Below are 27,500 nucleotides of genomic sequence, written 5' to 3'. Positions count from 1 at the left end.
AATACACCTGAGGCCCAAATACAGAGTCCTGAGGTCTGAATACAGAGTCCTGAGGCCCAAATACAGAGTACTGAGGCCCAAATACACCTGAGGCCCAAATACACCTGAGGCCCAAACACAGAGTCCTGAGGCCCAAACACAGAGTCCTGAGGCCCAAATACAGAGCCCTGAGGCCCAAATACACCTGAGGCCCAAACACAGAGTCCTGAGGCCCAAACACAGAGTCCTGAGGCCCAAATACAGAGTCCTGAGGCCCAAATACAGAGTCCTGAGGCCCAAATACAGAGTCCTGAGGTCCAAATACAGAGTCCTGAGGTCTGAATACAGAGTCCTGAGGCCCAAATACAGAGTCCTGAGGCCCAAATACAGAGTTCTGAGGCCCAAATACAGAGTCCTGAGGCCCAAATACAGGAGCAGCTGCCGCTGTGACATCATAAAAGCCGGTTGAACATAACATGGATCGGTTAAAGTCTGGCTCATGATCTGAAGCTGCTTCACTTTCACAACATTTCATCATTAAAGCAGTTTTGATTTGATCAGTTTCATGATATTATTGACATCGTGCTAAACTGTACTTTATGTATATGTATTTACCAAAATCTATTTATTGTCATGGCTCAATATTGTAGTGTTATTATTTAGTGTTTTGTGGTTTATGGCAAATTAAATATAAAACCATAAAAAATGTCTAGTTTGTAACTTTTTCACTGACGATGGAAATAATTCTGATTCTTAAAAACATGAAACGTTTGATCTAAAACTGATTTATTAAATTATATCTGCCAAATGCCAATCATTCTACAACATGTCAAATGTGTCACATGTTTATCTGTCATGCTAAAGTCATGATGAAGTCAGTGTTTATGCTAAAGTCATGATGAAGTCCGTGTTCATGCTAAAGTCATGATGAAGTCCGTGTTCATGCTAAAGTCATGATGAAGTCAGTGTTCATGCTAAAGTCATGATGAAGTCAGTGTTTATGCTAAAGTCATGATGAAGTCCGTGTTCATGCTAAAGTCATGATGAAGTCCGTGTTCATGCTAAAGTCATGATGAAGTCCGTGTTCATGCTAAAGTCATGATGAAGTCAGTGTTCATGCTAAAGTCATGATGAAGTCCGTGTTCATGCTAAAGTCATGATGAAGTCCGTGTTCATGCTAAAGTCATGATGAAGTCCGTGTTCATGCTAAAGTCATGATGAAGTCAGTGTTTATGCTAAAGTCATGATGAAGTCCGTGTTCATGCTAAAGTCATGATGAAGTCAGTGTTTATGCTACAGTCATGATGAAGTCAGTGTTTATGCTAAAGTCATAATGAAGTCAGTGTTTATGCTAAAGTAATGATGAAGTCAGTGTTTATGCTAAAGTCATAATGAAGTCAGTGTTTATGCTAAAGTAATGATGAAGTCAGTGTTTACGCTACAGTCATGATGAAGTCAGTGTTTATGCTGAAGTCATGATGAAGTCAGTGTTTATGCTAAAGTCATGATGAAGTCAGTATTTATGCTACAGTCATGATGAAGTCAGTGTTTATGCTACAGTCATGATGAAGTCAGTGTTTATGCTAAAGTCATGATGAAGTCAGTGTTTATGCTACAGTCATGATGAAGTCAGTGTTTATGCTAAAGTCATGATGAAGTCAGTGTTTATGCTAAAGTCATGATGAAGTCAGTGTTTATGCTAAAGTCATGATGAAGTCAGTGTTTATGCTAAAGTCATGATGAAGTCAGTGTTTATGCTAAAGTCATGATGAAGTCAGTGTTTATGCTAAAGTCATGATGAAGTCAGTGTTTATGCTAAAGTCATGATGAAGTCAGTGTTTATGCTAAAGTCATGATGAAGTCAGTGTTTATGCTACAGTCATGATGAAGTCAGTGTTTATGCTAAAGTCATGATGAAGTCAGTGTTTATGCTACAGTCATGATGAAGTCAGTGTTTATGCTAAAGTCATGATGAAGTCAGTGTTTATGCTAAAGTCATGATGAAGGCAGTGTTCATGCTAAAGTAATGATGAAGTCCGTGTTCATGCTAAAGTCATGATGAAGTCAGTGTTTATGCTACAGTCATGATGAAGTCAGTGTTCATGCTAAAGTCATGATGAAGTCCGTGTTCATGCTAAAGTCATGATGAAGTCAGTGTTTATGCTACAGTCATGATGAAGTCAGTGTTTATGCTAAAGTCATAATGAAGTCAGTGTTTATGCTAAAGTAATGATGAAGTCAGTGTTTATGCTAAAGTCATAATGAAGTCAGTGTTCATGCTAAAGTCATGATGAAGTCAGTGTTTATGCTAAAGTCATGATGAAGTCAGTATTTATGCTACAGTCATGATGAAGTCAGTGTTTATGCTAAAGTCATGATGAAGTCAGTGTTTATGCTAAAGTCATGATGAAGTCAGTGTTTACGCTAAAGTCATGATGAAGTCAGTGTTTATGCTAAAGTCATGATGAAGTCAGTGTTTACGCTACAGTCATGATGAAGTCAGTGTTTATGCTGAAGTCATGATGAAGTCAGTGTTTATGCTAAAGTCATGATGAAGTCAGTATTTATGCTACAGTCATGATGAAGTCAGTGTTTATGCTACAGTCATGATGAAGTCAGTGTTTATGCTAAAGTCATGATGAAGTCAGTGTTTATGCTACAGTCATGATGAAGTCAGTGTTTATGCTAAAGTCATGATGAAGTCAGTGTTTATGCTAAAGTCATGATGAAGTCAGTGTTTATGCTAAAGTCATGATGAAGTCAGTGTTTATGCTAAAGTCATGATGAAGTCAGTGTTTATGCTAAAGTCATGATGAAGTCAGTGTTTATGCTAAAGTCATGATGAAGTCAGTGTTTATGCTAAAGTCATGATGAAGTCAGTGTTTATGCTACAGTCATGATGAAGTCAGTGTTTATGCTAAAGTCATGATGAAGTCAGTGTTTATGCTACAGTCATGATGAAGTCAGTGTTTATGCTAAAGTCATGATGAAGTCAGTGTTTATGCTACAGTCATGATGAAGTCAGTGTTTATGCTAAAGTCATGATGAAGTCAGTGTTTATGCTACAGTCATGATGAAGTCAGTGTTTATGCTAAAGTCATGATGAAGTCAGTGTTTATGCTAAAGTCATGATGAAGTCAGTGTTTATGCTAAAGTCATGATGAAGTCAGTGTTTATGCTAAAGTCATGATGAAGTCAGTGTTTATGCTAAAGTCATGATGAAGTCAGTGTTTATGCTAAAGTCATGATGAAGTCAGTGTTTATGCTAAAGTCATGATGAAGTCAGTGTTTATGCTAAAGTCATGATGAAGTCAGTGTTTATGCTAAAGTCATGATGAAGTCAGTGTTTATGCTAAAGTCATGATGAAGTCAGTGTTTATGCTAAAGTCATGATGAAGTCAGTGTTTATGCTAAAGTCATGATGAAGTCAGTGTTTATGCTAAAGTCATGATGAAGTCAGTGTTTATGCTAAAGTCATGATGAAGTCAGTGTTTATGCTACAGTCATGATGAAGTCAGTGTTTATGCTAAAGTCATGATGAAGTCAGTGTTTATGCTACAGTCATGATGAAGTCAGTGTTTATGCTACAGTCATGATGAAGTCAGTGTTTATGCTACAGTCATGATGAAGTCAGTGTTTATGCTACAGTCATGATGAAGTCAGTGTTTATGCTACAGTCATGATGAAGTCAGTGTTTATGCTACAGTCATGATGAAGTCAGTGTTTATGCTACAGTCATGATGAAGTCAGTGTTTATGCTACAGTCATGATGAAGTCAGTGTTTATGCTACAGTCATGATGAAGTCAGTGTTTATGCTACAGTCATGATGAAGTCAGTGTTTATGCTACAGTCATGATGAAGTCAGTGTTTATGCTACAGTCATGATGAAGTCAGTGTTTATGCTACAGTCATGATGAAGTCAGTGTTTATGCTAAAGTCATGATGAAGTCAGTGTTTATGCTACAGTCATGATGAAGTCAGTGTTTATGCTAAAGTCATGATGAAGTCAGTGTTTATGCTACAGTCATGATGAAGTCAGTGTTTATGCTAAAGTCATGATGAAGTCAGTGTTTATGCTACAGTCATGATGATGATGTTTATGCTGCTTGTGTCATACAGAGGCCCTCAGACCCGCGGTGGTCGTTAGTTTGATGATTTGTTATTAAACCTCTGGATCTATAGTTTTATAGTTTTATAGTTTTATAGTTTATAGTTTATAGTTTATAGTTTATAGTTTATAGTTTTATAGTTTTATAGTTTTATAGTTTATAGTTTATAGTTTTATAGTTTTATAGTTTATAGTTTTATAGTTTATAGTTTTATAGTTTATAGTTTATAGTTTTATAGTTTTATAGTTTTATAGTTTATAGTTTATAGTTTTATAGTTTTATAGTTTTATAGTTTATAGTTTATAGTTTATAGTTTTATAGTTTATAGTTTTATAGTTTATAGTTTATAGTTTTATAGTTTTATAGTTTATAGTTTTATAGTTTTATAGTTTATAGTTTTATAGTTTTATAGTTTATAGTTTATAGTTTATAGTTTTATAGTTTATAGTTTTATAGTTTATAGTTTTATAGTTTTATAGTTTATAGTTTATAGTTTATAGTTTTATAGTTTATAGTTTTATAGTTTATAGTTTTATAGTTTATAGTTTTATAGTTTTATAGTTTATAGTTTTATAGTTTTATAGTTTATAGTTTTATAGTTTTATAGTTTATAGTTTTATAGTTTTATAGTTTATAGTTTTATAGTTTTATAGTTTTATAGTTTTATAGTTTTATAGTTTATAGTTTTATAGTTTTATAGTTTATAGTTTTATAGTTTTATAGTTTATAGTTTTATAGTTTTATAGTTTTATAGTTTATAGTTTATAGTTTATAGTTTTATAGTTTATAGTTTTATAGTTTATAGTTTATAGTTTTATAGTTTTATAGTTTATAGTTTTATAGTTTTATAGTTTATAGTTTTATAGTTTTATAGTTTATAGTTTATAGTTTTATAGTTTTATAGTTTTATAGTTTATAGTTTTATAGTTTATAGTTTTATAGTTTTATAGTTTATAGTTTATAGTTTATAGTTTTATAGTTTATAGTTTTATAGTTTATAGTTTTATAGTTTATAGTTTTATAGTTTTATAGTTTATAGTTTTATAGTTTTATAGTTTATAGTTTTATAGTTTTATAGTTTATAGTTTATAGTTTTATAGTTTATAGTTTTATAGTTTTATAGTTTTATAGTTTTACGCCTGCAGCTCGTTTACATCACCTGCACGGCGCTGATTGGTCTAGACAGTCACCATTCTGACCAATCGGCGCACGAGCTGGGCTAGAGCGGCGCGCTCGAGCGTAGCCGAAGCTAACGGCTTAAAATGTGTTTTAAAAACGACTGAAGAATGTTCATGTCTAGGCCCCTGTCAGCTGTAGGTCCCTGTCAGCTGTAGGTCCCTGTCAGCTCTAGGCCCCTGTCAGCTGTAGGTACCTGTCAGCTGTAGGTCCCTGTCAGCTCTAGGCCCCTGTCAGCTGTAGGTACCTGTCAGCTGTAGGTCCCTGTCAGCTGTAGGTCCCTGTCAGCTGTAGGTCCCTGTCAGCTCTAGGCCCCTGTCAGCTGTAGGTACCTGTCAGCTGTAGGTCCCTGTCACCCGGTCAGCTGCAGGCCTGTGTCAGCTGTAGGTCCCTGTCAGCTCTAGGCCCCTGTCAGCTGTAGGTACCTGTCAGCTGTAGGTCCCTGTCAGCTGCAGGCCCTTTTCAGCTGTAGGCCCCGGTCAGCTGCAGGCCCTTGTCAGCTGTAGGCTCCTGTCAGCTGTAGGCCCTTGTCAGCTGTAGGCTCCTGTCAGCTGTAGGCCCCTGTCAGCTGTAGGTCCTGTCAGCTGTAGGTCCCTGTCAGCTGTAGGTCACTGCCAGCTGCAGGCCCTTGTCAGCTGTAGGCCCCTGTCACCTGTAAGCTGCAGGCCTGTGTCAGATGTAGGTCCCTGTCAGCTGTAGGCCCCTGTCAGCTGTAGGCCCTTGTCAGCTGTTGGTCCCTGTCAGCTCTAGGCCCCTGTCAGCTGTAGGCCCCTGTCAGCTGTAGGCCTGTGTCCGCTGTTGGTCCCTGTCAGCTGTAGGCCCCTGTCAGCTGTAGGTCCCTGTCAGCTGTAGGCCCCTGTCAGCTGTAGGCCTGTGTCCGCTGTTGGTCCCTGTCAGCTGTAGGCCCCTGTCAGCTGTAGGTCCCTGTCAGCTGTAGGCCCCTGTCAGCTGTAGGCCTGTGTCCGCTGTTGGTCCCTGTCAGCTGTAGGCCCCTGTCAGCTGTAGGCCCCTGTCAGCTGTAGGCCTGTGTCCGCTGTTGGTCCCTGTCAGCTGTAGGCCCCTGTCAGCTTTCTGGGTCGCACGATTTCTTTGGCTGCAGTACCAATGGAGTGACCACTGGGGGCATCTGCGTCATGCTAGCCACGCCCTCTCCAGACATGGTCATGGATCCATGGGGGAAGCCTGCAGAGGGGAGGAGCTGTGTACCTGGAGGTGTGGCCAGGACGCCTCCAGCGTGGGCTCGTCCTCCTCTGGGTCAAACTCGGGGTTCTCACTCGGGGGGAGGGTCCTGAAGATATTCACGGAGATCTGAAACAGAAGGCAGCAGTTACTCCAGTTTCTGCACGTTCTACCTGTGACATTGTGTGTCTTATTATGCTGTGTTTACATGTCAGATCTGCACATGGGGGCTTTGTGTTGGGACGACCGGGCCCTTCCTGTAGGGCCCCACACTTTGGAACGCTCTTCCTCTCCACATAAAGACCGCACCTTCGTTATTGGATTTGTGTGGGACAAAGGAGAAAGCGTCCCATGATGTAAATCCATTATCATTAGATCCACAACATTTATGTTTAAATGTAAGGTTAAGGTTAAGGTGAAGGTTAAGGTGAAGGTTAAGGTGAAGGTTAAGGTTAAGGTGAAGGTGAAGGTGAAGGTGAAGGTGAAGGTGAAGGTTAAGTAAGTGGTAAATACTAACAATTATGAAGAATCTTAGGCTCAAGGTCAAGTGAGTGTGCTGTCCTCAAAAGGTATAGAAACTGGACATGTGTGTGTGTGTGTGTGGGGGGGGGGCTCTACAGGCTCTGGTCCCACGGACCTTGCAGCTGTCCAGCACAGTTAGTGTTAATGTTTCCAAACTAAGCCTGACTCCGCCCCACCATGCAGGGAACAGAGATTCAAAGATTTATCACTAGAGTCAGCGTTTGATGAGAAGTTATTCCTCTCTTTTAATCTGCTTTTTACCGTCTTGTTTTGTTTCTGTGTAGCTCGGTGTAGCTCTGTGTAGCTCGGTGTAGCTCTGTGTAGCTCGGTGTAGCTCGGTGTAGCTCTGTGTAGCTCGGTGTAGCTCGGTGTAGCTCGGTGTAGCTCGGTGTAGCTCTGAGCCGAAGAGAGCCAGGCACAACCTCCACAGTCCAAGTGAACCAGAGAAAACATGGCTTAAGTTAAATATAGTATTGCGTGTTGTGTTGCGATGTGCATTGTGTTGTGTGGTGTGTTGCGATGTGCATTGTGTTGTGTGGTGTGTTGCGATGTGCATTGTGTTGTGTGTCGCTCGTACCATCTTGATGGCCTCGGGGTACAGGGGCTCGATGAGCACTCCTCTGCTGGTGGCCACACTCTCCACCAGCTCGTTCAGAGCAGCTCGTTTGATCTCTTTGCCCTTCAGGTCGGCCACACAGTCCAGGAAGTCAAAGAGCACACAGCACTGCTGCAGCTTCTTACAGAAGAGGTCATGGAGCTCTGCCACCGGGGCATCTGAGGGACACAGGAGCACAGAGTTTAGTTACTCATTCATAAATATTCAACAACATGAAGATGACGTGCATAATCTTGAGAGGAGATTCATGAAAACCGCTCGTCTGGCAGCATAAAAGGCAACAACACTTCGAAGTGTAAACATTTGGGGCGTTTCCACAGGCTCTACTCTATTCTACGAGGCCCCACTAGGGCCCCACAAGGCCTGGATGTGTTTCCACTTTACAATCAGATACTAAAGTTGTTAACTCAACAGTAACGACTAAGTACTATGACTACTGTAATATGACCTCTGTAGGAGCTGTAATACGAATATAATAACAGTTCTCTGACCTCTGTAAGACTATTGTTACAGCAGCACTCTGATTACTGTAACATGATGACAGTTACAGCTATAATCTGTGTCGTGTTATATCTGTGCTCTGATGACTCTTATGTCTCTGGTCAGATTCCTCCCACTCTGTTCTGACCCGTGCGTCTGAGCGATGCCCAGAGTAAAGCATCTGGACGAGATGACGATGAGAGTTCGCTCAGCGCAATCAGCTCTGACAGAGACGAGGAGTGGGCTCATGAGACGAGGAGTGGGCTCATGAGACGAGGAGTGGGCTCAGGAGACGAGGAGTGGGCTCATGAGACGAGGAGTGGGCTCATGAGACGAGGAGTGGGCTCATGACGGATGACTCACACGACAAATATAACTGACTATATCCATATTTATGTTCATATCACTGAGGGCTTTGTGCTTATTCTAAAACCACTGGAGAGAAACCCACAGTCACATGTCCTGAGTAAAGAGAGTGACCACTGCACAAAGAGAGTGACCACTGCACGAAGAGAGCGAACACTGCACAAAGCGTGTGACCACTGCACAAAGAGAGCGACCACTGCACAAAGAGAGTGACCACTGCACAAAGAGAGTGACCACTGCACAAAGAGAGTGACCACTGCACAAAGAGAGTAACCACTGCACAAAGAGAGTGACCACTGCACGAAGAGAATGACCACTGCACAAAGAGAGTGACCACTGCACGAAGAGAGCGAACACTGCACAAAGCGTGTGACCACTGCACAAAGAGAGCGACCACTGCACAAAGAGAGTGACCACTGCACAAAGAGAGTGACCACTGCACAAAGAGAGCGACCACTGCACAAAGAGAGTGACCACTGCACAAAGAGAGCGACCACTGCACGAAGAGAATGACCACTGCACAAAGAGAGCGACCACTGCACAAAGAGAGTGACCACTGCACAAAGAGAGTGACCACTGCACAAAGCGAGGGACCACTGCACAAAGAGAGCGACCACTGCACAAAGAGAGCGACCACTGCACGAAGAGAATGACCGCTGCACAAAGAGAGCGACCACTGCACGAAGAGAATGACCGCTGCACAAAGAGAGTGACCACTGCACAAAGAGAGCGACCACTGCACAAAGAGAGCGACCACTGCACAAAGAGAGCGACCACTGCACGAAGAGAATGACCGCTGCACAAAGAGAGCGACCACTGCACAAAAAGAGTGACCACTTCCTGTCTTTCATCCCACACGAGGTGGTGGCACTATTGTAGCCACAGCTGCCCTGAGGCAGATTGATGGAAGCAAGGCTGCCAATCTGCTTCATCTGCCCTACGACCACCACTAATCCTTCACACTCACACCAGAATCCAAACTAGGCAATGTGGGTGAAGTGTCTTTAGGCAAGACACTTCACCCACATTGCCTAGTTTGGATTCTTGTGGACAGTCTTGTGTCACAGACAGTGTTGTGTCACGGACAGTGTTGTGTCACAGACAGTGTTGTGTCACAGACAGTGTAGTGTCACAGACTGTGTTGTGTCACAGACTGTGTTGTGTCACAGACAGTGTTGTGTCACAGACTGTGTTGTGTCACAGACAGTGTTGTGTCACAGACTGTGTTGTGTCACAGACAGTGTTGTGTCACAGACTGTGTTGTGTCACAGACAGTGTGGTGTCACGGACAGTGTAGTGTTGTGTCACGGACAGTGTTGCGTCACAGACAGTGTTGTGTCACAGACAGTGTTGTGTCACAGACAGTGTAGTGTCACAGACAGTGTAGTGTCACAGACTGTGTTGTGTCACAGACAGTGTGGTGTCACGGACAGTGTTGTGTCACAGACTGTGTTGTGTCACAGACAGTGTTGTGTCACAGACTGTGTTGTGTCACAGACAGTGTGGTGTCACGGACAGTGTAGTGTTGTGTCACAGACAGTGTTGTGTCACAGACTGTGTTGTGTCACAGACAGTGTTGTGTCACAGACAGTGTGGTGTCACGGACAGTGTTGTGTCACAGACTGTGTTGTGTCACGGACAGTGTTGTGTCACAGACAGTGTTGTGTCACAGACAGTGTTGTGTCACAGACAGTGTAGTGTCACAGACAGTGTAGTGTCACAGACTGTGTTGTGTCACAGACAGTGTGGTGTCACGGACAGTGTTGTGTCACAGACTGTGTTGTGTCACAGACAGTGTTGTGTCACAGACTGTGTTGTGTCACAGACAGTGTGGTGTCACGGACAGTGTAGTGTTGTGTCACAGACAGTGTTGTGTCACAGACTGTGTTGTGTCACAGACAGTGTTGTGTCACAGACAGTGTGGTGTCACGGACAGTGTTGTGTCACAGACTGTGTTGTGTCACGGACAGTGTTGTGTCACAGACAGTGTTGTGTCACAGACTGTTGTGTCACAGACTGTTGTGTCACGGACAGTGTTGTGTCACAGACTGTTGTGTCACAGACTGTTGTGTCACGGACAGTGTTGTGTCACAGACAGTGTTGTGTCACAGACAGTGTTGTGTCACAGACAGTGTGGTGTCACGGACAGTGTTGTGTCACAGACTGTGTTGTGTCACGGACAGTGTTGTGTCACAGACTGTGTTGTGTCACAGACAGTGTTGTGTCACAGACAGTGTTGTGTCACAGACTGTGTTGTGTCACAGACAGTGTTGTGTCACAGACTGTGTTGTGTCACGGACAGTGTTGTGTCACAGACTGTGTTGTGTCACAGACAGTGTTGTGTCACAGACAGTGTTGTGTCACAGACTGTGTTGTGTCACAGACAGTGTTGTGTCACAGACTGTTGTGTCACAGACTGTTGTGTCACGGACAGTGTTGTGTCACAGACAGTGTTGTGTCACAGACTGTTGTGTCACGGACAGTGTTGTGTCACAGACAGTGTTGTGTCACAGACTGTTGTGTCACGGACAGTGTTGTGTCACAGACAGTGTTGTGTCACAGACTGTTGTGTCACGGACAGTGTTGTTACACTTTTACACTTTTGTACTTACAACATTAACATTTATTGCTTGTTAAAAGTATATTTACCATTCATGCTAACATGGGCCACGGTTTTATCATTCATTTCATCCCATTTCTGTAAAAGACATTTTAAACATGTTTGTGACATATGGTGGATCACATAAGCCACGCCCTTTTCCGGGAGCTCAAAGTGCAGTTTTCCAATGGAAAACTATTTTAATGGCTAAAAATTGCCAAAAGAGAAGCCCAATTGACCCGACTCTGCTTAACTGTGCAGGACAAAGCCTCTCGTCGGGGTTTGTAACCGTAACCATGGTGATATGAGTGCGTTCTGTGAGCTCGCGGTTCAGATGGAGAAGCAGGAGCGAGAAAACAGGAATAGCTGAGCGCCACAGCCTGGTCATGTGACGCTGTGGGTGCTGCTTTGTGCTGCACGAACTGTACAAGCAGAGTCTGCTCCTCAGGTTCTGCTCCTCTGACTCTGCTCCTCTGACTCTGCTCCTCAGGTTCTGCTCCTCTGGTTCTGCTCCTCTGGTTCTGCTCCTCTGGTTCTGCTCCTCTGGTTCTGCTCCTCTGACTCTGCTCCTCTGACTCTGCTCCTCTGACTCTGCTCCTCTGGTTCTGCTCCTCTGGTTCTGCTCCTCTGACTCTGCTCCTCTGACTCTGCTCCTCTGACTCTGCTCCTCTGGTTCTGCTCCTCTGGTTCTGCTCCTCTGACTCTGCTCCTCTGGTTCTGCTCCTCTAACTCTGCTCCTCTAACTCTGCTCCTCTGGTTCTGCTCCTCTGGTTCTGCTCCTCTGACTCTGCTCCTCTGACTCTGCTCCTCTGGTTCTGCTCCTCTGGTTCTGCTCCTCTAACTCTGCTCCTCTGGTTCTGCTCCTCTGGTTCTGCTCCTCTGACTCTGCTCCTCTGACTCTGCTCCTCTAACTCTGCTCCTCTGGTTCTGCTCCTCTGGTCCACTCCTCTGGTTCTGCTCCTCTGGTTCTGCTCCTCTGACTCTGCTCCTCTGACTCTGCTCCTCTGGTTCTGCTCCTCTGGTTCTGCTCCTCTGACTCTGCTCCTCTGACTCTGCTCCTCTGACTCTGCTCCTCTGGTTCTGCTCCTCTGGTTCTGCTCCTCTGGTTCTGCTCCTCTGACTCTGCTCCTCTGGTTCTGCTCCTCTAACTCTGCTCCTCTAACTCTGCTCCTCTGGTTCTGCTCCTCTGACTCTGCTCCTCTGACTCTGCTCCTCTGGTTCTGCTCCTCTGGTTCTGCTCCTCTAACTCTGCTCCTCTGGTTCTGCTCCTCTGGTTCTGCTCCTCTAACTCTGCTCCTCTGGTTCTGCTCCTCTGACTCTGCTCCTCTAACTCTGCTCCTCTGGTTCTGCTCCTCTGGTTCTGCTCCTCTGGTTCTGCTCCTCTGGTTCTGCTCCTCTGGTTCTGCTCCTCTGGTTCTGCTCCTCTGACTCTGCTCCTCTGACTCTGCTCCTCTGGTTCTGCTCCTCTGGTTCTGCTCCTCTGACTCTGCTCCTCTGGTTCTGCTCCTCTAACTCTGCTCCTCTAACTCTGCTCCTCTGGTTCTGCTCCTCTGGTTCTGCTCCTCTGACTCTGCTCCTCTGACTCTGCTCCTCTGGTTCTGCTCCTCTAACTCTGCTCCTCTGGTTCTGCTCCTCTGGTTCTGCTCCTCTGGTTCTGCTCCTCTGACTCTGCTCCTCTGACTCTGCTCCTCTAACTCTGCTCCTCTGGTTCTGCTCCTCTGCAGCAGGAGTGAGAACATGACCACTCTCTGGAGTCTCACACACCTTCACATGCAGCACACTCCTGGCCTACATGCAACAGCAGCAGATTTCCCCTTTGCTCTGCTCTTCTCTCCCTCTGCTTCTCTCTCTCTCTCTCTCTCTCTCTCTCTCTTCATGCTTTGGCACAGACTTACAGACAGTGCTCACAGGGTTAAGCGATGCACAGTGACCGGTTCTGACCAGACAGGTAAACAGGTCAGAGTCTGTGCTCACACCGGGCCCTGCCAAGCACAAACACAGACCTCAAATCTGGGAAAATTCTAAACCAAGTGTTTTTTCTGAGGCTCAGCAAAACAGACACATTGAGAAAGAGTAATAATCTGATGTCATATTTGAGAGAGGTGCACTGTGGGACAGGAGTTATGGAAACGCCCCCATGGGCCACAGACACAGCAGGTACAATCACACAGTCCAGGAGGAGCGCCGTTAGCAACAAGCTAACAATATCACTGCTGTCCATTTGGTCACATCCGAATCGTGACATTTAATCTGCTGCCAGGGATCTAAAAATGCTGCAGGGATAGAAAAGCAGAGGAAACTACGTCACCCATGATTCATTGCAACATCATGGGTGATTTATCGAGTTTAGTCTCAGCACCTTAATGCAGCGGTCCAGGTGAAGAAATGGAGCGCTCTTTTCCTTAGCTCCACCCGGTTTCACCTGCTGCTTTGGGACAAACAGCCGCAGTAAATGGTAAAAATTGTCACATTTATACAGCGCTTTTCTACCGTCACGGCACTCGAAGTGTTTTACATCAAGGAACCAGTCACACATTCACTCACACACCAGATGTTCACAGGATAAAAGCCCAAGTCACCACATAATATCTAACTAGAATAGGCTATCTCTTTTATTTTCAACAAAGAAAGGTCCAAAATGACAGCGGCAGACACAGGTACAATAGATCTAAGTGATCACGCTCCTGTTTACATCACTGTAGATCTGGAACAGGAACATAAAAACACACTTTAGAGATTTAATGCTCATCTACTCAATGGCCCAGGACAAAGGACAATGAGACGTATGTAGAGGAAAAGCAACAGTGCTGAAGTTTCTCCACACATTCTCTGGGATGCAGCTAAGGCAGTTTTGAGGGGCAGGATTATTGCTGTCGCCTTGGTCAAAAACAAAGGCAGAAAAAATTAAAGGATTTACAGAACAGACTGAAGCCGCTGGAGGCCAAACATGCAAAAACAAGGATCCTCAAATGTTACAGGTAATTTAAAAGACAAAGTGTGAGATTAATGACCTGGTCTCACAGGGATTTTTATTTTTATTATTTTTAAAAGCTCTTTACCAAACAAAGATATTATGAAAGTGATTCATAATTCTCCAAATTAATAGGTTGGAAGCTTAGAAAACAACAGACAGATAGAACTATTTTTAATAATGAGATATAATGTAAATTTAACCACACAAGACCAAATACAATCAGTGTTTGTATCCATTTAGAAACAACCTTTCACCAAAATATCAGGAAACAAACAAGAAGAAATACCATCCTTTCTGGACACTCAATTTACCCGCCATGACCAAAGAACAAAACAAAAAATGTCGTGCTAATAATAAGATGCTGAGATAGCAACTACTGGAATTCAAAGTGCAATCAATAGACTAAAAAACTATAAATCTCTGCAGAGTGATAGATTCACCTCAGAGTGGTATAAAGCTCTAAAAGACACACTTAGGCCCACTCTCGGTTCTACCCCTTTGCCCTTCGCTTCAGCCTTACCCCTTCTTTTTGCATGTTAAGAAGAGATAAAGAAGTGTTTCTTCTCTTTAGCAGTGAGAGGTTGGGCAAAGGCAAAGGGCTGCACACTCCTTCAAACCAAGCAAATTAAGATGCACACTTAATCAAGCTAGAAATCTGGGGGAAATAATGGACTCAGACTTTAATTTTAACAACCACGTCACCCAACCGATGTGCCCAGGGGTCTGCAGCCAAGCAAGAGAGGCACCGATCCAACACAGACCCACACACGGAAGAGATGAAGCTACGAAGCAGAGATGGAGACCGCTGACCTTTCTAGCCCTGGACATTGCCCTGGACATGGCCCTGGACATGGACAATCTGAGCCACCCCCGTCAGTCTGGAGGCTACAGTTTATTTGGACCAGAACCTCTCCACAAGAACACGGGGTTAAAGTTTAAAGGTCCCATAACATGCTAAATCGACTTTTCAGAGCTTTTAACCTTCTTACATTGCTATTTGTGCTTCATATATGTACCAGAGTGTTTTTTGATTGATTCCCGCAGTGTTTAGCTATATTACAGACTATCTCCTTTCCTCCAATCTCCAAACTGACGGGCGGTGGGGCAAGCACGCGTCACCATCCCCCCTCCCCCCTCCCGTCTCGCCTCCCGCCCCCTTCCCTCCGGCTCCGCGCTGCGCTGTTGCAGGCTGTGTCTCCCTTCAAGCCCATTCCGGAGTTTTTCTGCTTCGATTTACGACGAAACACGGCTCAAAGAGGCCCAAAACTTCATTAATGATATTGCACTCTTTACTATTATCACAATGGTGAAGGTTTATGTGGCAGCAACCGGGAAAATAAACGAAGAGAAGTTCTATCCGATACCGAAAAAACAGGAAATAAGAGCGCGATGGACATAAGACTTTTATATATATACATATATATATAGATCTATAGAAATATCTGTTCTGCGCACGCTGTAGAATCAACACGTTTTTATTCAGTCTCAAAGTAGACTCTTTCTCACTCACTCCGCGCTGCTCCGCGGAGCTTACAGCACACAGCTGTGGGGCTACGTCACGGGTGGGCGGGGCACACACGCGCTCTCTGAGACTACGTCACGGGTGGGCGGGGCACACACGCTCTGAGACTACGTCACGGGTGGGCGGGGCACACACGCTCTGAGACTACGTCACGGGTTGGGCGAGGGAGCCAGATCACTCTTCACAAGGGTGGGGGCGAATATCAAACCAAGCCGTTTGCATTTCCGGGTTGGTGAGGGGGTCCAAGGTCTGGGTGATATTTCTTAACTATTATGTTAAGGGTGTTGCACAACACTTATTATGATCAAAATACACTTAGGATAGACTACGAAACGTGAAAAAAAGCATGTTATGGTACCTTTAATGAGCACATCAACAACTTATACATTTGCACTACATGTTTTGCACATTGTCTGACCAGCCTGACCGAGTGTATTCACCGCACCACCATTCCACGGAACACAGCGCTGCCGACCTCCAGAGAACGTTCCACACAGACTAAAAAGTGGTTTTCAGGTCCAGGGAGCTTTCTTTATTGACTTGAACATGAACATTGGACATTTAAAATTTCCGTCTCTCTTTGGAGTTCCCGCTGGACCGGATGTGTGATTACAATGGAAGAGGGATACGTGGGGAAAGCTTACACAAAATTGTAAGTGTTATGTCTATTCTTAAAATCAGGTTTATTAATGAGACATATTCTAATAACACCACACATCTCTTGGCATTTGAATGAAAAAAGAAAAAAAAAGAAACAAACAAGGATTGCATTGCACGGGTAGAGGTAGAGGTAGAGGTAGATGTAGAGGTAGTGGTAGAGGTAGAGGTAGAGGTAGAGGTAGAGGTAGTGGTAGAGGTAGAGGTAGAGGTAGTGGTAGAGGTAGAGGTAGTGGTAGAGGTAGAGGTAGAGGTAGTGGTAGAGGTAGAGGTAGATGTAGAGGTAGTGGTAGAGGTAGAGGTAGAGGTAGAGGTAGTGGTAGAGGTAGTGGTAGAGGTAGTGGTAGAGGTAGAGGTAGAGGTAGTGGTAGAGGTAGAGGTAGTGGTAGAGGTAGAGGTAGAGGTAGAGGTAGAGGTAGTGGTAGAGGTAGTGGTAGGGGTAGGGGTAGAGGTAGGGGTAGAGGTAGGGGTAGTGGTAGGGGTAGGGGTAGAGGTAGAGGTAGTGGTAGAGGTAGAGGTAGAGGTAGTGGTAGAGGTAGAGGTAGAGGTAGAGGTAGTGGTAGGGGTAGTGGTAGGGGTAGAGGTAGAGGTAGAGGTAGGGGTAGAGGTAGAGGTAGAGGTAGGGGTAGAGGTAGAGGTAGAGGTAGAGGTAGTGGTAGAGGTAGGGGTAGGGGTAGGGGTAGGGGTAGAGGTAGAGGTAGAGGTAGAGGTAGAGGTAGTGGTAGAGGTAGAGGTAGAGGTAGAGGTAGATGTAGAGGTAGTGGTAGAGGTAGAGGTAGAGGTAGAGGTAGTGGTAGAGGTAGAGGTAGTGGTAGTGGTAGAGGTAGAGGTAGAGGTAGAGGTAGTGGTAGAGGTAGTGGTAGAGGTAGAGGTAGAGGTAGAGGTAGAGGTAGTGGTAGAGGTAGAGGTAGATGTAGAGGTAGTGGTAGAGGTAGAGGTAGAGGTAGTGGTAGAGGTAGAGGTAGAGGTAGAGGTAGTGGTAGAGGTAGAGGTAGTGGTAGTGGTAGAGGTAGTGGTAGAGGTAGCGGTAGAGGTAGAGGTAGAGGTAGATGTAGAGGTAGTGGTAGAGGTAGAGGTAGAGGTAGCGGTAGAGGTAGAGGTAGAGGTAGAGGTAGATGTAGAGGTAGTGGTAGAGGTAGAGGTAGAGGTAGTGGTAGAGGTAGTGGTAGAGGTAGGGGTAGGGGTAGAGGTAGAGGTAGGGGTAGTGGTAGGGGTAGAGGTAGAGGTAGGGGTAGTGGTAGGGGTAGAAGTAGAGGTAGGGGTAGAGGTAGAGGTAGAGGTAGTGGTAGAGGTAGGGGTAGGGGTAGAGGTAGGGGTAGTGGTAGGGGTAGAGGTAGAGGTAGAGGTAGGGGTAGATGTAGAGATAGTGGTAGAGGTAGAGGTAGTGGTAGAGGTAGAGGTAGAGGTAGGGCTAAGGGGGATAAATGAGCGTTGAGATTAGGCCTAACTCCTTTGCTGTGCCTCATATAGACCCATTTCTATCCTGAATGTGACTATCGTTTATACACCTCAATTATGTCCAAAAGAATAGAACAAATCCTCCCAAACTGAATCTACAAAGATTTGACAGGTTTCATGCACAAACGACAAACACAAGACAACATAAGGCCATCTTTACACAGAATGAGACAAATGCAAACACAACAAAACAAAGCAGTAATAATAAGTCGGCCTTATTTATTTAAAGTACTGAGTAATTTCCTATAGATGATTTGATCCCTTCATTGGCTGCCCATTCGACAAAGAATTCAATACAAACTCTGTCTCCTCACCCACCAGTGCACACATGGAACTGCCCCTGCCCCTCAGTGAGCTCCTCACACTACACACCGCCCCAAGAACCCTCCGCTCCACCATGTCCACCCACCGCCTGCACCAGCCCAGAGCCAAGCTCTCCACCATGGGAGACAGGGCCTTCCAGGCAGTCGCCCCACGGCTCTGGAACACCCTTCCAGAGACCCTTAGGGCCCCACAGAGTGTGGAGGCATTTAAAAAAGGCCTTAAGACATTTTTATTTAAAAAAGCATTTTAAAATTCTTATGATTTATCTGTGTGTATCATGAATGCTTTATTGTTTTAACTCTGTGACTTGCTTGTTGTTTTTAGCCTCTGTTATGTAGCATTACAAATAAAATGTATTATTATTGTTATTATAAAATAAAATACAAATATTGGTGTTGATCAACAAAAATCTTAGAGAAAAAAATGATGCCCCTCTTTTCTTCACGAGACTTTGAAAAATAGACGATTCCCATTTTAAGTCAAAGGATTGAAACTATAAAAAATTATGTTTTGTCCAGATTTCAGATATCTATTCCAGACTCTTCCAATGTCCATCCAAACAATGAGTAAAATATACCAATCATTAAATTTGTCTGAAAAATGACTTTATTTCAGCTCAAAACAGAGCGTTGCTGGTGTGAGCCAGAATGTGAAGCTCAGTGGTCTTATACTGAGAGTCATGTGGTGCCGGGGGTTCCTGTACAGGTCTTATACTGAGAGTCATGTGGTGCCGGGGGTTCCTGTACAGGTCTTATACTGAGAGTCATGTGGTGCCGGGGGTTCCTGTACAGGTCTTATACTGAGAGTCATGTGGTGCCGGGGGTTCCTGTACAGGTCTTATACTGAGAGTCATGTGGTGCCTGAGGTTCCTGTACAGGTCTTATACTGAGAGTCATGTGGTGCCTGAGGTTCCTGTACAGGTCTTATACTGAGAGTAATGTGGTGCCTGAGGTTCCTGTACAGGTCTTATACTGAGAGTCATGTGGTGCCGGAGGTTCCTGTACAGGTCTTGTACTGAGAGTAATGTGGTGCCCGAGGTTCCTGTACAGGTCTTATACTGAGAGTCATGTGGTGCCTGAGGTTCCTGTACAGGTCTTATACTGAGAGTCATGTGGTGCCAGGGGTTCCTGTACAGGTCTCATACTGAGAGTCATGTGGTGCCGGGGGTTCCTGTACAGGTCTCATACTGAGAGTCATGTGGTGCCGGGGGTTCCTGTACAGGTCTTATACTGAGAGTCATGTGGTGCCGGGGGTTCCTGTACAGGTCTTATACTGAGAGTCATGTGGTGCCGGGGGTTCCTGTACAGGTCTCATACTGAGAGTCATGTGGTGCCGGGGGTTCCTGTACAGGTCTTATACTGAGAGTCATGTGGTGCCGGGGGTTCCTGTACAGGTCTTACTGGCAGATGACAGACGCTTGAGTCTGTCGGAGGAAGTTAAGAATCCCTGGGTCAAATCTGTGCTTACAACATGGAAAGAGCTGATCAAAACATTGCTGGTCGGCTTATGACCAATGTTTTGCACCAAATATCACCGACCTGAGATCCAAGGTCTGGATTACAAACGGTATAAACGTTTTTCAGCAAATTGTATAAGAAAATCAAATTAAACGGAATCTGGAGTTTTGTTTCACTTTTATTCTCGTAAGTTTGAGAAGGACAATGCCACTGCACCGGGAGGAAACCTGAAGTACTCCAGCAGGTTTGATGTCATCATCCCACTTATTCTGCAGTTATTGTTTTAGCCTCTTTTAAACGGCTAATAGCACAACTGTGGTAGTGTTGACCAGGTTGTCTACCTAGCTGAATAAATAAAGGTTAAATCAAATTAAGAAATAGCAATAAAAGTCATGTATATAAGGCAGTGATCCCTGGACACCTGGACATGCCACATTCACGCTGACATGTGACCTGTCATGTAAACAGGCTCGGCTGAAGTGTCTTGCCTCATCTTAGAGTTAGAGGGTGAATGTTTCTACCTTGAAGAAACTGAATGTGACACAACTGTCTCCTGGTGCAGACTTAATATAACCAACACCAGCATTATTGTTTTTAAAGCATGTTTTGGCCTTTTGCTTTACAGGGCAGTGGAGCATGAAGAGCAGGGAGGACATTCAACAAATCATAGAAAGAATTGAACTCACAACCCTGAGGTTGGCCGCACAAAGCTTGGCATATGTAGCAATGGCCAATCAGCTGAACCATCATCATAATAGTCATTTTTCCATAGTGGTGGTAAGCTACCAGGGCGGGGCCCCTCACACTGGGCGGGGCCCCTCACACTGGTTGGAGCAGAGATCGAACTATTGGCCTTCAGGTTTGTGGAGGAGCCACTACTGCTCCATCAACAACAATCAGCATCATAACCTACAAGAGCTGCTGCAGGACCATCTACACTAACTCTAACAAGCAACTGTTGATGCTTCTAGGTGATTGTTGATGCTTAGGTTATATATATAACCTAAGCATCAACAATCACCAACAGAACCTAGAAGCATCAACAGAACTCTATATATCTATATATAATATGATCTGTCATCATAACATGGAGGAGGCAAGACTGGGGATCTATTATTTCTGAGAAGTCCACTTCTGGAGGCCCCTCTGTCCCGGGGCAGAGCGCTGATGTGGGGCTGGGAGTCAGGACTCACCTTTGAGCAGGGGCAGCGGGGTGAGCTCCACCTGGGAGCTCTGGTAACGGAACTGGGACGAGCTGTGGGACCTTCTCTGACGGGCCCGGCGCATGGATCTCCGCGGGAAGCCGTCCACCTTCTCCGCGGAGGGCACCGTGAAGCCTGTGGTGGGGGAGGAGGGACTGGGGGGCAGCTTGGTGGTCTCCATTACGGCCGGGTTATAGGGGATCGTGTGGTGGGAAGGAAGAGGAGCAGGAGGAGCAGGAGGAGCAGGAGGAGCAGGAGCAGCAGGAGCAGCAGGAGCAGCAGGAGGAGGGGACAGGAAGCAGAGGAAGATGGCTGATGCTGATGTCCAGTGTCTCTGCGCAGCGCCGATCACAGGCCGCAGGGAGATGACAGCATCCCCGGTCTGTAGATGTGAAAGTGTCTCCTCCCGTGTGTGGCCCGTGCGCGGTCACAGCTCCACGCGCCGCAGCAGAACACGCCTTTATGGCAGATTGGGGTCTCTTACCGCTAAGTCATGGGCCTTTATTTGGAGCCGAGAGAAGGAGCCGTTCTCCAGCGCTCACAGAACAAGCTCAAATCACAAGTGGCTCCTGGAGACGGTGGATATCATGGAATCATCAGGCCGGGCCCGCCTCGGCTGCCGCATCATCCCTGAGCCGTGTGTCCGCGCCTCTGCCGCTGCCGGACGCACCTGAGCAGTCGATCCAAATGTCGATGTTGCGCTGCTGGTGCGCTGCTGGTGCGCTGCTGGTGCGCTGCTGGTGCGCTGCTGGTGCGCTGCTGGTGCTCTCCCTCTGTGGCGGTTTCAGGGCGGGGAGAGAGCCCTCACCGCTCCGATGCAGCTCCGGAGCCCGCAGCTGATGTCGCGCCTCCCGCTTTAACACGCACTGGTCAAACGGTCAGATCCGCGCTGAGGAGGAGCGGAGACGCAGGGAAATGACGCCGAGTGCGGATTGTCTCACACGGGCAGCTCTTATTCCTCCGCTCGGTGGTCGCTGTTCTCCGGTTGTGTCCTCGGCCAGGTCTGTCAAAACAAAGGCACGCGCGTGGGGACACGGTGCCACGCTTTTCAGAGTAAAACGTCTGCGTGGATACTGAGTTCTCTGCAGACTTGATTTGGATTATTCTGGGCTCATTCTGGGCTGTAACACGCACAGCACCAAAGTGCGTTTGGACATTGGCTACAGCAGGTCACAGTCTGTAAAGTGTGTCAGCTGCAGGCTTGTGGTGGACACATCTGGGCCAAATGTGTCCAAATCAGACAAAAGAACCCACATGAGAGCTCTCTGTAATAGCAGCACATGTGGTTGGACATTGACAGGCTGCACCGGCTTCTTTTAGGATGAGCCAAAGTGCAGCTTTCACCATAATTGACCCCCATCATTTGGATAATCGAGTGCTGCATAAAAAACACATTCCATTTCATCACAACGTGTCTGATTAACTCCAGTTAAGGATAAGTTAAGGACAGTTCAGTGCGTTATCCTCTTCATTTAGGCCTTTTCATTCTTGTTGTGAGTTTTATGTTGAAATGTCTTGCCGGACGCGCGGTGCCTCTGCACGCGGCCTTGACGCTGGTCCTCGGTCTGATGCAGTGAGAGGAGTGGGCTCACTGCGGATGACGCTATAGGATGCACTTATTTATTTCATTCTCTGCTTTTATTTACGTCTGCTGCTGGGGGCTGTGCGCGCCCACCCTGCACACGCGCACCCTGCACACGCGCACCCTGCACACGCGCACCCTGCACACGCGCACCCTGCACACGCGCACCCTGCACACGCGCACCCTGCACACGCGCCCCTGCACACACGCCCCCTGCACACGCGCACCCTGCACCCTTCACACGCGCACCCTGCACACAGGCACCCTGCACACGCCGCGGCAGTCTGCGCGCGCACAGAGGCAGACGCCTCCGCAGACCGTTATATAGACAGCTGTGGCGCGGCTCTCTTCACTTTCACCTCGGCGCCGCTTACGTGCTCTGACGCGTCTGTGCGTCAACGCCATTGTTCTGTGTCCACTCTTGCTCCTGCGCGCACATGCTCACGCGCACTAGGACTATGTGCTCCTGTCTGCTGCTCTCCCTCATCGTCTTATTGAAATAAATACGCGCATTTCGCCCTGCGCGCGCGTACAAACGGCTCGTTTTGGAAGCGTTTTTGTTTCCAGCATGAAAGTGAAAGAGAATATGGCCACACTGTCCGCGCGTTGGAGCCGCACGTCACGCGCGCGTAGACAGATGCGTGACGCGCGCGTAGCCGCGCATCGCACTCGTACAGAGCATGTGTTATGCACTGACCCACACGTGCCTGGGGAGGTTGTGGAGCTCAGGTTCAGAAAGACTGTAAATGTGTGCTCAGCCTCAGTTCTATGATGATTGGAAAATACTACGCCGCTTACAATATTATGAAGAAAATTGCAACTACAAATTGGTCAAACGACAAAAGTTAAGTAGTTTAGCACTGTAACTACAGGTAGTAATATAAATTGCCCAACACTGCTCACATTAACTATTTTTTGGGGCCGTGGCTGGAGAGCCGCTATTTCAGGGACCGCGGCATTTCCCTTATAGCCGGTTATAGCCTCAAGGCTAACCCTAACCCTAACACTAACCCTAACCCTAACCCTAACACTAACCCTAACCCTAACACTAACCCTAACCCTAACCCTAACCCAACCCTAACCCTAACCCTAACACTAACCCTAACCCAACCCTAACCCTAACCCTAACACTAACCCTAACCCTAACACTAACCCTAACCCTAACACTAACCCTAACCCTAACCCTAACCCAACCCTAACCCTAACCCTAACACTAACCCTAACACTAACCCTAACCCTAACCCTAACACTAACCCAACCCTAACCCTAACCCTAACACTAACCCTAACCCTAACACTAACCCTAACCCTAACACTAACCCTAACCCTAACCCTAACACTAACCCTAACCCTAACCCTAACACTAACCTTAACCCTAACCCTAACCCTAACCCTAACCCAACCCTAACCCTAACCCTAACCTCTAACCCTAACCTTAACCTGGCGCGGTCTAAAACGGCGCTAAAACGCGGTCAAATAGCGGCGCAGTTTCAGGAGCCGCGGCTTTGCAGACACATTTTTTTGGAGTGAGTTGTATTTCTACTGTGACATTTTTGGCGTTGGCCCCTCACGGGCCCCGTGGCTTCACTCAGAGCTCACTGGCATATTTGTCCTTGTTCACTTCTCGTCCCTCGCCGAGGGCCTAATAATGCATTTGAATGATATCGTGCTTTTTGGATGCTCAAAGACACGTTCCATCGTATTATTCTTTCACTCTAAACTCAGAGAAGACAAGCTCCAGGAGCCACAGGGCCCCAGGGCCAGACGAGGGAAGCCTCTGTGCCATTGCCCCTCCCATCACCAAGGTAAGATGGGTCAAGTGACTGGGTCAAGAACAGCTGGCCCTGTGACCCCGTGGCCCCGTGGCCGTGTGACCCTGTGGCCCCGTGGCCGTGTGACCCCGTGGCCCCGTGGCCCCGTGGCCCTTAGCTCCGTTTTGCTTAGCTTCTGAGATGTGATGAGATAAGACATTGAAAAGCAGTTATGGGGAAAGTCTAGAATGTGAAGGAATCTGTCTTTTATTTATGGCACTGATGTAAACTGTGATCTATATTTACTCCATGAACATTCTCATCAAACAAAGTCATTTGCACTTTAAACACATTTGAAAATAGTATCTTACATTCAAGGCATAGGCTAAAATCTATAAGGATCCTCCTGCTTGCACATTATGTCATTAAACCTACCTATCTCCATGGAGACAAGCAGGCGATGCCATGAGGCCAAGTTACAGGTCATATCTGTGGAGAGTCTTTCTTTAAGGTATTTTTCAAAGGAATAAAAACACCTGCACTTGAATAAATGCAATAGAAGCAGTGGATTCTTACATTCTAAATGTCCCGATGATACAGCCTGTTTATGATGTTTCTGATCAATGACAATCGCTACAAATGCAGAAACAAATAACATTTTGTCATCTCTTTATATATTATCTATATATATTTATATATTTATCTGAAAAATGTTTGAACTACTGAATATTCTGAAACCAGTCATTTTCTTCTAGTAGCTGCACTAGATTGAGGTCATTGAACAGAGCGATATCCAGGCTGGTGTTCACAGGTCCAGGGGCCATGGGGTCTGGGTCCAGTTCAGGGGCCAGGCTGGGAGAGGGCCCCAAGCTGAGCGGGGGTACGTGGGGCAAAGAATGCCCAAGCAACAGCGTGCTGGAGGAGTCCCAACCTGACCTGTCCCAGATTTTGACTGCACTGTGGGACGTCTGTGGGGACAACGGGGGGCAGACAGGTGTGGTGATGGGGACAGTGTGCAGGTCAAGGCGAGGGACATAGGGCAGAGGTGAGACCGAAACAGGGACATGTGTAAGGACAGGGCCTGGGACACACCTGAAAGTCTGGGGGCGTGTGTGTTGACTCAATCTGGAGGTGGAGCGGGGGCAGAGGGCGGGGACAGAGGCAGGGACGGCATCACAGTAAGATGTCTCGGGGCAGGTGTTTAGGCCCAGGCTGGAGGTAGAAAGACGATAAACAGGCGGGAAAGAGACAGATGTAGGGGCAGGGGTATGAACACAGGTGGGGACGCAGGTGGGGACGCAGGTGGGGACGTAGGTGGAGACACAGGTGGGGACAGGCTCAGAGACAGTGGCGGGGACACAGGTGGGGACAGGCTCAGACACAGGGGCGGGGACAGAGTCTGTAGTGTTCGTGGGCTTTAGTTTGAGGCAGCAGTGTGGGACGTGTCTCTCCAGCACAAAGGAGAGGTTGTCCTTGTCCTTTTGCAGACCACTGATCTCCTTCTGCAGAGACGAGTTGTCCCGCTCCAGACGCTGCAGCTCCTGAGGACACACAGCACGGTCACTATAGACACACACACACACACACACACACTTAACACACACACACACACAGACACACAGATACACACACAGACACACACACACACACAGACACACACACAGACACACACACACACAGACACACACACAGACACACACACACACAGACACACACAGACACACACACAGACACACACACACACACACACACACAGACACACACACACACAGACACACACAGACACACACACACACACACACACAGACACACACACACACACAGAGATACAGGTACACATGTGATGTAGAGACTGGGCCATCTTGTCGGTGTAATTTGTGCTCCAGAGGCGACAGTTGATCTAAAACCCCTGTGATAACGGCAGATCTATTTGATGTTTCCCTTTGCCATAATGGTTTGTCCCACTTTGCCTGTGCTGGCCCACATTAGTCCTGCCCAGTGTAACATTAACGCCACTGTGTGGCGCCTACAATTGTACATAACCATGTGGTGCTTGACCCGCCCTGAGATAAGTCCCACTTTCCCCCTGGGATTGGAGCGTATGTCCTCGCAGTGGGCGTGTCCTAGTTTAACTGGACTGAACAAAGACCAAGTCCAGGAGAACAAGGACTGCATGAGTTGCGTGCAGCACTGCACCCAGGGCCGGCCCTTCCACTAGGCCGTATAGGCGGGTGCCTGGGGCGGCACTGCGGGGGGGGGCGCCCCCCTCTGGATTTATTGTTTAATTATTATTATTTTTATTTTATTTTTTTGCTTGGTGGAGTTTTTTGCGCCCCCTTCTATGTATCCAAACACTATTTTGGAATTAACAAATAAATCTAACGAAAGGAGAAAATCGAAAAATCGAAAATCAAAAGCAGTTTGTTACGTATTCTCGAAGTCACGGGCATCACCTCTGGATGGACAGAACAGGCGAGAATATCCAATGCCAACAGCGCCCCCCTCGGGAAAAAAATTAAAAAATAGTTGCTTGGCAAGAATTGTTTTTTTGGGGGGGGCACCAGGGGAGTAGCTCGCCTAGGGCACCAAATGTGCTGGGGCCGGCCCTGACTGCACTGTTACACACAGCTGGACACCTGCATGCTCAGAGCATTGTCCGGACAGTACCACTGTCTGTGGTCAGCGCGATGAGCTCGGTTTCACCCCAACAGAATGGAGCGGGTCTGCCCCAAACCAGAACTGAACCAGGTCCAGAACCAGGTCCAGAACCAGGTCCAGAACCAGGTCCAGAACCAGGTCCAGAACCAGTCCCATTGAGGTTTGAGCCGTAAGTGATGGGTTACTCCCAGTACGGGGCCCCACGAGGTCCCGGTCCGGTCATTTCAGTCAAGCTCAGGCCCCACTGTTGGTACAGCCCAGAAACTTTGCTTTGCACTAAACAACTAAAGGAGAATTAAATAAAGAATCCACACATGGAAGTTGTATTCAAACCTTTGATTTTCTTTTTTTCCATTTCAAAATGGAAAAATAAAACTGCTTTATTGTAATTCGTTTAGTCAATTTAATTTTTGTGTTTTTAAAATTGAAAATCATTTGAACGACTTTTTACATGGATTTAGCATAAACGAGAGAAACATGTGGAGTGCACCACTCCACATGTTTGCATGATCACACCTGTTTGTTGAAGTTCCACGCCCAACGCTCAGAGTCTTATTGACCAGGAGCTCTCATTTAAAGCTCATATAAATCAAGACTGTAAAACAGACTATTTCCATCTGCGTAATATAGATGAAATCTGAAGAATCCTAAAAGTGATGCTGAAAAACGTCTCCATACATTTGTAACTTCTGGATTCTCCTGTAACTCCTGCTCACAGCAGGTCCTAAAAGCTCCATAAAAAGCTTTCAACTGGTTCAAAATGCAGCAGCAAGATTACTAACAGGAACTAAAAGAAGAGAGCACATTACGCCGGTGCTGGAGTCTCTTCACTGGCTCCTGTCCAGTTTAGAATCACATTTAAACTCCTCCTCCTGACTTACAAAGCCAT

The 27,500-nt window shown here is 46.3% G+C and overlaps 3 protein-coding genes across 4 annotated transcripts in view; 1 reads left to right on the top strand and 2 right to left on the bottom strand.

Annotated features, from left to right (window-relative positions):
* ppp2r5b (protein phosphatase 2, regulatory subunit B', beta) overlaps positions 1–21,322 on the bottom strand; it is a 49,479-nt gene extending 28,157 nt beyond the window's left edge. The window contains exons 1-3 of the mRNA XM_072454685.1: positions 20,613–21,322; positions 7,544–7,740; positions 6,472–6,573 (exon numbers count right to left, since the gene is read on the bottom strand). Coding sequence (XP_072310786.1) covers positions 6,472–6,573; positions 7,544–7,740; positions 20,613–20,802 — 489 coding nt within the window. The 5' untranslated portion in view covers positions 20,803–21,322. The remainder of the gene's footprint in view (positions 1–6,471; positions 6,574–7,543; positions 7,741–20,612) is intronic.
* Positions 1–27,500, top strand: part of arl2 (ADP-ribosylation factor-like 2) — a 129,272-nt gene that overhangs the window by 58,269 nt on the left and 43,503 nt on the right. The gene's annotated exons all lie outside the window — the stretch shown is intronic.
* The window catches only part of batf2 (basic leucine zipper ATF-like transcription factor 2), a 21,119-nt gene continuing 18,279 nt past the window's right edge, over positions 24,661–27,500 (bottom strand). Inside the window, exon 3 of the mRNA XM_072455321.1 lies at positions 24,661–25,494. Coding sequence (XP_072311422.1) covers positions 24,673–25,494 — 822 coding nt within the window. The 3' untranslated portion in view covers positions 24,661–24,672. The remainder of the gene's footprint in view (positions 25,495–27,500) is intronic.

Source organism: Eucyclogobius newberryi, unplaced genomic scaffold (assembly GCF_026437365.1).
Source record: "Eucyclogobius newberryi isolate DKJ021-1_F unplaced genomic scaffold, fEucNew1.0.hap1 SCAF_2, whole genome shotgun sequence".
In the NCBI taxonomy this organism is placed as follows: Eukaryota; Metazoa; Chordata; class Actinopteri; order Gobiiformes; family Gobiidae; genus Eucyclogobius; species Eucyclogobius newberryi.
The sequence above is the reverse complement of the archived record's forward strand: the minus strand, read 5'-3'. Positions and strand labels throughout refer to the sequence as shown.